At 38.3% G+C, this 10,737-nt stretch overlaps 1 protein-coding gene across 1 annotated transcript in view; it reads left to right on the top strand.

Moving 5' to 3' along the window:
• Nucleotides 1–4,330: 4,330 nt before the first annotated feature.
• Nucleotides 4,331–10,737, top strand: part of LOC106528259 (membrane-associated guanylate kinase, WW and PDZ domain-containing protein 1) — a gene marked incomplete at its 5' end in the record, with an annotated part of 43,469 nt that continues 37,062 nt past the window's right edge. The window contains 7 exon segments of the mRNA XM_014023384.1: nucleotides 4,331–4,519; nucleotides 7,397–7,664; nucleotides 7,894–7,941; nucleotides 8,227–8,309; nucleotides 8,791–8,844; nucleotides 10,147–10,204; nucleotides 10,352–10,464. Coding sequence (XP_013878838.1) covers nucleotides 4,444–4,519; nucleotides 7,397–7,664; nucleotides 7,894–7,941; nucleotides 8,227–8,309; nucleotides 8,791–8,844; nucleotides 10,147–10,204; nucleotides 10,352–10,464 — 700 coding nt within the window.

Below are 10,737 nucleotides of genomic sequence, written 5' to 3'. Positions count from 1 at the left end.
GTGTGTGTGTGTGTGTGTGTGTGTGTGTGTGTGTGTGTGTGTGTAAACACGTGTTTGATTTGGGGGGGGGTATGTGATTGTTTGTTAGGCTGTGTGTACTGTAGTGCTAAGTCTGATCTGTGTGTGTCTGTGTGTGGGAGTGTATGGGACTGAGAGCGAATGTTAGGACATTAATCTGCTTGGCACTGGCTCTGCTCTGTGTTGGCACGTTGCTCCTTTTCATGCAGACAATGTCAAATACCTGTCCACAGGGGTCTGTGGCCATCCACACAACAGGAAGGAGAACAGGGATAAAATAATCTGGTTGTTGGATGTAGGCATGTGAAAGAAACGATTGATTTTTGGAATTTAATATCCTTAACCTCATTGACAGTCAATGATATATCTCCAACTATCACTCCTAAAGTACAAGTTTATCCAAACATCTTTAATGCCTGGATCATTGTTAGACAGTCTGGAAGCTCATTAGCTTCACAATGCTAAAGTTCAAGCTACTTTATCAAGCTTGCATCATGACATGAGTAAACTATTTGGGTCGTTGTTTATAGTGCAGTTTTAGGCCAGATAAGATGATGATTTTTTGTGCTACAGTTCATGCATTCTGTAAGTAAAGCATCATAAAAATATGTAAAAAAAATTTAAAAGTTTTCCTGCAAAGTACTATCTTGAAACCTTCATGTACTTCTAAAACTTTGTTGTGCTGTTAATCTGACTGGGAGATTGAGCCTGGTGTTTACATAGCTGGAGTGCAGTGACACAATTTTGGCTCACTGACAGACCTGCATGACTCCTGTGGACTGCAGCTGATTGGGGGGCGGGGGGTGTAAATAAATCACACAAGTTTTGCAAGCAAGGAAATGTGAAAACAATGAGCTGATTTGAACTATTGCTGCTTTTTGTTTCTCTCAGTGGTTGAAATGTCTATCTGACAGTGATTTGGCAAGCATTAGCAATACAAGGTAGTAACAATGTATTTCTGTACATTTTATGTATTCAAACACTGCAAAGGAATAGAAGTGGTTCAGTACTATGCGTGCGATTGATTCCTTGGAGCAGCCATGTTAGATTTTGAAGTCAGGGCTGGTTAGGAATGGAGTAAATGTGTTTGTGTGTTTATGTTTATAGATGTTGAGCATTTAATATTAATAATATAAATGATGTTTAGTCTGTTAAATGAACTGCCATTTAAGGCACCAAGGAGTAGCTGGAGGGTTAAGGGTCTTGCTCAAGGGCCCACAGTGAGGCACATAAAGATGGAGGCAGATGTGGGTGCCTCATCTTTTCAATTTGAATTTAAGATGCTTCAAAGTGCGACCTCCCAATCATAGGCTTGTCTATTCTAACCTCAGCGCCACTGTTCCCTACAAAAATATGCACTGGACTGTATACTTAACATTTACATTAACATTACATTTTAACAGTGGTGGGCAGCACTAATCTAAAAATTAGTTCCACTAGCCCTAAAACACTAACTCAGATATTTAAGTCCCCTAATTCTAAAGCACTAATGCACTGAACGTTTAGCAAAAGCTATTTCTAAAGCACTAAAATAACCCAGTCAACCCATGAACATTCTTCAACAGACAACATGAGTCACATATTACCATTTTGCTCTCTTAATACTTATCATTGACATTCCACAGCTGTATTTGGGTTCACGTATTGTCACCTAGTGGATAAGTGACACACATACAACATGTGTGACATCTTTCACCCTCAGCTGTTAACATTAACATTGATCAATAACATTTATAGACTTCAATTAATGCTTCTAAATTTAGCCTATAAATTTAGCAAGTGCTAATCCACTAATACATTTTAAAATGAGCAAAAGCCCTAAAGCACTAATCAGGAAATTAGTTCCCCTATTAGTGCTTTACTGCTTTAGGGGAACTGTGCCCACCACTGCATTTTAATTTAGCAACTGTCAGATAACAGTTTTATGCATTTAAATAACAGTAATGCATCCGTAATGGGCTCGACACACAGGAGGCGACATCACTCTTTCTCCATTTATTTCCAATGGAACTTGTGCGATACAGTAATGTAATCCATCTGTAAAAAAACCTGTTGTTACTAGTTGAACAGCTGAAGCATGAACAGGAGACAAATTCAGATTTTAGATAATTGCAGAGTATAAAGTCTTACACAAGCTTCAGCTGGACCAAAACAGACCTAAACGAAGCGAGTTTTGGTACAGGAAACAAAACAACAGAAGTTTTATCAAGCATGTACAGAACTTGGCCACTCCCCCTGGAGCAGAGACGCCACATCAGACAGGAAGAGCCCCCACTGTCTGTGACCTGATCCTTGAATATAAAAATTATAGTCTGATGGAAATATTGTGTTTGTCTGTTTGTTTGGGGTAAGGTGTGTTTTATCGCATGTCCCTCATAAGTGCAGTCTGTTTTGACATGACCCACATCATGAGTCACTCAAACAGAGTGCACACTACTATTTAGTCACAGTACATAAAAATTATGCATTTGATTATCAAAAAAAAGTTTAGCTATCTCAATTAAAACATGTATATGTGAAGTGCGTTTAAAAATCTGTACGAACAGAATAAATTTTCCCTCACATCCATCCACCTTTCCAAGTTTCATCCTCTTACAAATTTGTTCTTGTCCTCTGGGTCACAGAATGTAACACCAAATATATGATAAAGATTATCCACGAGGGACATTAAATAACGCAGTCTAATATCTGATCTTGTGAGATTTTCTTTTAAGCTCCCCATTAGCTCTTTAAAACCATTTCTTTCTTATCACCAGCTATCCAGGAATAGGGAAACAAAAATATGTAATGCATCCAATCACATATCATGTAGAAACCTCCAACCAATCATAACATTCGACCCCTGCATGGTCCCAAGTAAAAAAAGGATGACCAGTTTAAGCTGTTAACCTGCACTGACCTGTTCATGTTTAAATAAAGGGCTTCAGGTTACCACATTTTCCATGTGCCAGCTGTCTTTTAGTATGGTTCAATTTTAAAATGTAAATTGTGAACTCACAATTATACCTAAAGTCTTATAGATGATTCATTTGTGTAAATGTTTTCATAAAGTGCTGGCCTATTTGTTTTCCGTGATAATTTTGATTGGTTATTGATTTAAGAATAAATAGATCAGTTTATTGCAGTGATGATTTTAATCTTTTAATTAAAGGGGCAATATTATGTATTTCTCAGGCATACATTTAAATACTATACCATTATAAAGAATATATGTCACCTTTATTGTTAATAAAATGCTGTTTTTATGTTTAAATAGAAAATAAACTTATCTTCTCATCACTTCCACTTCTAAACACCTTGAAATTGACCTCTGTCTCTTTAAGAACCACCTTCTGCTCCTGTCCTGCCCATTTCGGTGCAGGGAGGGTGGGGGAGCTATGATGCAGTGAGGTATTTTGAATATGAAAAGAACTTCACTGAGTGAGAACTAATGTTGAGAGCTCAGCAGAGTTTCAGTTTCACTTTCAGTTTCACCCGTTGTTTGCTTTGTTACTGCCGAGAGCCTGCAGGAGTCATGGGCAGGGTGTGTGTGTCTGTGTGGGTGGGGTGGGGGGGTGGCTCTGCCATGAGGGAGCTCGGCTTAAAGACATCCCAGAGGAGGAGATTGTCCCAAAGGGACACAACCCAGAGGTGTTTCTGGTCCCCAAAGTTGTTTTCTGGTCCCCACCTGTCGTTTTGCTCCTCAGCATGGCTTCCTAAAAATGCTGCAGGATTTCTCAAACATGCATGAATGAGTCAAAGCAAGGCTTCGGGCATGTTTTTTTTATGAGAGTATAACATTATAACATGATATAAAACTAAAAAAAGTTGATTTTACATGATATTGCCCCTTTAAACTATTGTTGTGCTAGTGATTGAGCATAATTAAAAATGGTCAAATCTTTGACTTCAAACTGGTGGAAAGTGGAATTAGGCCTCTAGGCCACTATAGAAACCAAGACATGGATGCATAATTGGGACAAAATCAAAGGAAAAACTGCTGGCTTATGATGACAGCCCTGCTAACTAATAATAGTTTTGGCTAGAACAAACTGAATGTTTTGAGACGCTTTCAGAGTTTGGATAAAACTGCTTCAAACACAAACAAGATTTTTTGTATGTTTTTTTTTCCCACACAATTTGTAGTCATGCCACAATCCAGCTTTTTCACTCTCAGCGTAAGAGTCTGTGTAGATCCTCTGGCCGCTGCTTTGTCCCCCTGCACTGCCTGTGCTTTTTATCCCTGGCTCCTTCCCTTCATCTCCTCCTCTCTTCCTACTGTGTCTCTCTCTCTCACTCTCTCGAGCATGCTAATGTCCTTCTTGTTGCCTAGGTAACTATTATGGGACCCCAAAACCGCCGAAGCAGCCCATCGTTGGGACAGTGACTCTCAGTGATTCGGGCTCCCATCAGTCCACCCCAAAGCGCACCAAGTCCTACAATGACATGCAAAACGTGCGCGTAGTGCCTGCTGACGACGACGATGACGACCAGGCCACGGAAATGAACAACAGTTTTACAGGTGAGGGCGTCACCGCTCCTTTCCCAGGCCCTCTCACTTTGTTGAAGTTTCCCATTCTTCAGCTTTTGTTTCATCTCTGCATGTGTAGTGTTCTCCATCTGTGCTAAGTTTCCTGTTTTTTTTTTTTCTTTCACTGTGGAGTGTGTTTTGTACGCATGTTCAGAGCAAGATCAGGAGAGAGATAGAGTGTGTGTTTATGATCTCCCTCCTCTGTAAGGTAATGGGTGTCTGGCAGTTACATCATGCCTTTGCAATGCAGGTTCTTTTCCTGGGAGCCTGTTAACACTGCCATCTGCCTGTGAGGAGGGTTGTGTTCCAAAAACACTCGCATATTGTTTTCCTGCATCGTTCTTTTTTTTTATTCCATTAAATTCTCCCTATGTGTGAAGATCATGAGTGTACCTGCTTCATCAGGAGATATTCAAAGCTTTTCACTATTTTCAGGTTGAAATCCACAAACCAGGTTATGTGATGTTGCCCTTAAGTTCTAAAACATTTTTTCCTGCTATGCATTATTTTTTTTGTTTGTTTGTTTGGAAGGAGATCTCTTTTTTTGTTCTTCTTTGATGCTTTGAAGATTTACAATTTCAAAGTCCCCCTGCTAGGCTGCCAATATGTTGAATTTGCGCTTAAACAATCTTGAAAAGCTCACAAAAGTGGGGCAGCAAACAGGGTTGGAAACTATGGTTGGCTTAATGAAAATGATGCTTATAGCTGGATTGGTAAGGCAGGTGCAGAGTTGTAAAGTAACTAAGTACAAATACTTTGTAAGTAGAAATTTTGGTTATCTGTACTGTAATTATTTTTCAGTGTACTTTTTACTTTTACTCATTACATTTTTACACAATTACCTGTACTTTCAACTCACTACATTTTTTGAAAAGGTAGGAAGTAGAAAGTCGTTACTCCCATTTTATTCCGTGTTTTTTTTACTTTAAAAAAATACTATCCTGATAAATTGTGTCTCCTGGATAGAGTGAATTTAATTGTGGTTGGATGAAAAGTATTAGCTTGTACACAACCCATCACAGCTGCACGCCGTTAGAAAAAATATTTTTTGGAGAAGTCACCTCCCAATAAATGTCATTTTGGAAAATCTAACTACTCACTTTTACTCAGTACTTTTACTTTTAATACGAAGTAGATTTTGTCAGAAACTTACTTTTGATACTTAAGTACAAAAAATATCAGATACTTTAAGACTTTTACTCAAGTAATATTTTTAAAGACTTTAACTTTTACCAAAGTACTTTCATGGTAAGATACTTGTACTTTTACTCAAGTATCACTTTGAGGTACTTGCAGGTGGAGTGAGAGGTCAAATCCAATCAAGAAAAAACTGATGGAAGTAGGGCATTTTCCTCAGGCGCCATCCACACCGGAATGATTTTTGTGAATATGTAAACATTTGTCCATGACCCTTTCATCTACATGAGAACGACTTTTTAGGAGCCCATGAAAGCTATTTTTGAAACTTGGTTCCAGATCGAAAGGAAATTCGATAAAATGCCACCCTTGCATTTTTGTGTGGAGAGCCAAAAAACAAAATAGTCTCAACTCTAACCTAATCTACAACCAGCTTGACAGATGTACCAACATACGCATCAACCCTTTCAGTGGTTTACCTGTAGGCTCACCATCGAAAATCTGTCGTTTTCAAACAGAATTCGTAGTACTCTCACATGATAAGCAGGCGTACCGTTGCCGGTGTGGCACGTCACCTCCCACCTCTTCCTCCTCGCTGAAAAGAACAGTCAGGGATGCAGTGAGAGTCTCAACAAAAACATACAAACAAACATTTATTTTGTGCCACAACACAATGCTGTAGAGCAGGTCAGGAGGTGGTTGTTAACTTTAGTTTACATCCTACAGGCTTTGAGACATAAAATAAATTTGAAGTATGAGAACGGGGGAAATTCTGTGTACTTTATGGACAATCTGTAAAACTTGATGTGTCTATCAGCATTAATACAGGCCGATGCTTGCATTTGTGCTGTAGACACTAGATAATGTACTACAGAAAAACCTTTGTATATTATTTTACTTTGATGAGCAGACAAAACTGTCAGACAAAAAATGTGTAAATTGCTGTTTGCTCAACACTTCACTTCTTAAAGTGTGTGTAAAAGTATGTTTATTTTTATTTTCTTTTATTGTCAGCGGTTTTATAACTTAAGTATTTTTCTTATCAGTGAAATATTTTTGCCAGTCTTTTTCTGTTAAAGGAGTTTTATTTTTTACTTAGTTATTGTTTTTAAGTACTTTATATACCTCAACACAAAAGTGAGTACACTGATCACTTTTGTTGTCGGAGTTTTACACAATAATGGCTGTTTGTTGAGTTATTTTAAAAGAAACAGCAAGTTTACAGTGTTATACAACTGTACACTGACTACATTAGATTGTAACAAAATGTCATATCTTCAGTGTTGTCCCATTATAAAATATAATAAAATACATAGCTAAATGTGTACTCAGCTTTGTGAGATACTGTATACATACAATCTATTTAATGTGTAAGCTTTATGCAAATTGCTCATGTGTTGTTTCCTGTTTCTGGTGAATTTTCAGGGCAGCATTTTAGCGCCACATACAGGCTTGTTATAGTTACTGCAATACTTTGTTTGAATGGGAACATTTGTAAATTTTGCGGTTCTGTGTTTTTGACAAAACATTCAAAACAACTACAGAAAAATATGGTTTAAGAAAAGAAAAAAAAAGTTTTTGTGTGGACATATGGTCTCAGAGTGCAGGAGGTATATTCAGAATCCCGAGTGAGTAAAGTTGCATGAACTTTTATCTTCCATCTTGCATGCCTTAGACATAAACTTCTTTTGTTTGTTTGTTTTTGTGTGTTGTTCTTGTTGTGTTACCCAGGATCCTTAGTGCGTAGCCTCTTCCCCTCTCCTTTGTTGTGCACAGGTAACCCTAACGACCAGGACGAGAGCCGCAGCGGCATCCTTCGGCCATATCCCACGCGAGATAATGCTCTGGCCTGTGGTCTGAACAATGCGGCCACCTCCACTGTTGAAAGCGGGCAGCAGACACATGCAGAACCGCAGGTCTCTCCAGATGACCCACTGGGCCCGTTGCCTGAGAACTGGGAGATGGCCTACACTGAGAACGGGGAGCTGTACTTCATAGAGTACGTATCTGCAGCGAGAAAAGCCAGCTCTATTTGGCAAACACGGCCTTTGCGTTTTTTTTTTTCTGTGTTTGTTCAGTAGCTTGTTTTCCACAGTAATTTGGTTTTTAGGCCTTCCCAGCCCCGCTGACTGCAACTGCTCTCCTGTTAATCCCTGCATGTCCCGATCTCAAAAGGAGATCACGTCCTGATCACCTGATTACCCTCCACCTCTCTGTCCTCTTTGCAGCACTGCGAAGCCTCACCACCAGGACATGGCAGTGCATTTTCAGAGTGTGTACGTTCATTTCACTGAATAACAGCATGTTGTTGTTTTTTTCTTGTTTATCAATACAAGAAAAAAAAAGTCCAGTTGCTTAGTGTTACCTTGGCTGTGTCACTCAGTATTTCATTTAATATTATGACTTTTTCATTTGTTTCCAGCAGACGGTCCGTTAAAAACTCGCTGGCACGCTTTACGTTTAATGCTTACTGATGCGTTCAGGTCCCTCTGCTGTGCTTCGATTCGCCACTTTGACAGCCTGTGCTGAATTATTCTGTTGTCTTGTTTGTTTCCTCTCAGCCACAACACAAAGACCACATCATGGCTGGATCCGCGGTGTAGAGACAAAGCCTCCAGGCCTTTGGAAGAGTGTGATGATGATGGTAAGCCTCTAAGACATCATTAACGACATGAAAGCGTACATTTACAGTCCTGTGTAGTGGTTTTGGAAGCAGCAGGAGTTCTAAAGCTTGAGTGTCCCGTGCACTCAGTAATGCCGGTTTGATTTCTAGTAGAGTTTGATTGCTTTGATTTAGTTTCTGTTGTTAAATTTTATCAATTCAAACGTGTTTTAAATTTGTTGTGTTGTAAAAAAAAACTGTTGTCATTTAACATGACACATTGCTTCCCGATAAACATAAAACATTTGACAAATTCTGACGCTTCTTGTTCTTTTTTTTTAAAGTGGCAAAATTGCACCATCAAGTGGTGAAACTGAAAGCAACACTTCATTCCTCTGTTTTTCTTAAATTGCTTTTAGATGCTTTTGTATGGTGTTTGTTCTACTTATCTGTTTGGTTTTGGCTGTATTCCTCATTGATGCCCTTTTTTCATTATTTACTTTGTTTACTTTGTTTCATTCTGCTTTCAAAACTGGAGAAGAAGGGATCCATACAGAAGACCTGGAAAGTGACCTAGGTATGTTTAAATTGCCCAACGGGGGAAAAAAAAAAAACGCAAATAGATCTTTGTTTAAAATGTTGCCATTATGATTAGAAAATATCTCATGAATTACAGCCACTTTGGAGCTAACCAATATCAAGACGGACACTAATGCTAGCTGACCTTAAAAAGAAAAAAAAGTAGCTTTAAATCAATAAATTTTACAGACAATGTGTTAAAATTTGATTCAGTTGTGGTTGAGTCATTTACAACACAAACGCCAGGTTCTAATTGTTCTGCTTAAAACTTTAGCAATGATTGTTGGAGTAAATCCTTTGTCTTTTCAGAAAAATAGCTCTTAAACCACAACGAAAGATTTAAGAGTTTGACCAAACATTTACAACTCAACACAAGATGACTTCAGTTTAAAACTTTGGCATTAAAGAGGCAGGTGATTTAAGGAATGCTGAGTCTTTATTTTTAAAATGTTCTGACTACAATCACAATGTAACTTTGTTTGAAATGTATCCTTGTTTTCATCTCCCTCTTTTATTGGTCACAATGAATGAAACAACAGCAACCATAAACAGTAGGGATGGATCCAACTCATAATTTAAATTTATTTTACGAGTGCAGTTGTTTAATAATATACTTAAAGGCTAATTTGTGTTGCTGGCAGGAACATTGTCTTTTGTGTAAATTAGACTCCACAGATTCCACTGGTTGTTATTGTACTAATGTTAACAAACAGCAGACATCAGCTATAATCCTGGGAATAATACAAAATGTGTTGTTTTTGAAGTAAAATAAATACATGTTTGTGTTTTGCAGAAGAAAAGGAGGTTATTCAGCACACACTTTAGAGAAATCCTATAAAATCAGCAACAAGACAACATGCCATGCTGGAAACTGTTTAAAATGTAAAAGTGGAGAAATGAAATAGAAACTACAGAAAATGCATTTTCTGCACAAATGCATTGTAATTCTGAGCTTTCAATTACTTAGCTGAAATAAGTTTCTAAGACTAAAAAAGGCAGAACATAAGCTAAAAGCCAATAATCGCGAAACATTAACTAAAAGCTAAAAGTAGCAAAGGGCTAGGTAAAAGCTTAAAGTACAAAAGTAGCTAAAGTTAAAGTTAATGTGTTTAAGAAGATTTCAAAGGAAATGTGTTTTTTGGAGGAATTGTAGAGATCTCAAGGTAGATAAATAACGTACATAAAATCATGACACAATAAACAAAATGAACAACTGCATCCATGACACATTGTTTCATTTCCTTCTGCTGACTGAGGCCAGACTGTTTGTGTTTAATGCTCTGTGCTCTTTTTATTCCAGAGCTGCCCCCAGGTTGGGAGAGAATAGATGACCCCGTGTACGGAGTGTACTATGTAGAGTGAGTTAACCACCTTATTGATGCACTGACCTGTTCTCAGCCTCACCAAACCTTCAATACAAAATGAAAAAGAGAAGCATTTATAGAGCTTCGATAAATGTTGTTTTTATGACCTTGTGTTCTCTGTTTATCTTTGTTCTGTCTCAGTCATATAAACAGAAAAACCCAGTATGAGAACCCGGTGGTGGAGGCGCGGCGCCAAAAACTCATGGAGCAGCAGCTACAGCCGCAGCCTCCAGAAGGTGAGCGGTATATTCGAGGTTCGTTTCCTGCCCTGGAGTGGCATCATTTCTTTCTTTCTTCATGTCTGTCAGCGTCACGTCCTTCTAATTCATCCAGGGTTTGGGCCAGACTTTTCTTTTTAAAGGAGAAACTTGATTTCACTTTTCCTGTGCAGATGGAAAACTACCACTACTACTACTACTATTACTACCACTAATACTACCACTACTACTACTACTATTACTACCAATAATACTACCACTACAACTGCTACTGCTACTACTATTACTACCAATAATACTACCACTACA

The sequence above is a fragment of the Austrofundulus limnaeus genome, unplaced genomic scaffold (assembly GCF_001266775.1).
Source record: "Austrofundulus limnaeus strain Quisiro unplaced genomic scaffold, Austrofundulus_limnaeus-1.0 Scaffold366, whole genome shotgun sequence".
Lineage (NCBI taxonomy): Eukaryota > Metazoa > Chordata > Actinopteri > Cyprinodontiformes > Rivulidae > Austrofundulus > Austrofundulus limnaeus.
Note: the sequence above shows the minus strand (reverse complement) of the source record. Positions and strands in the feature narration are given on the sequence as shown.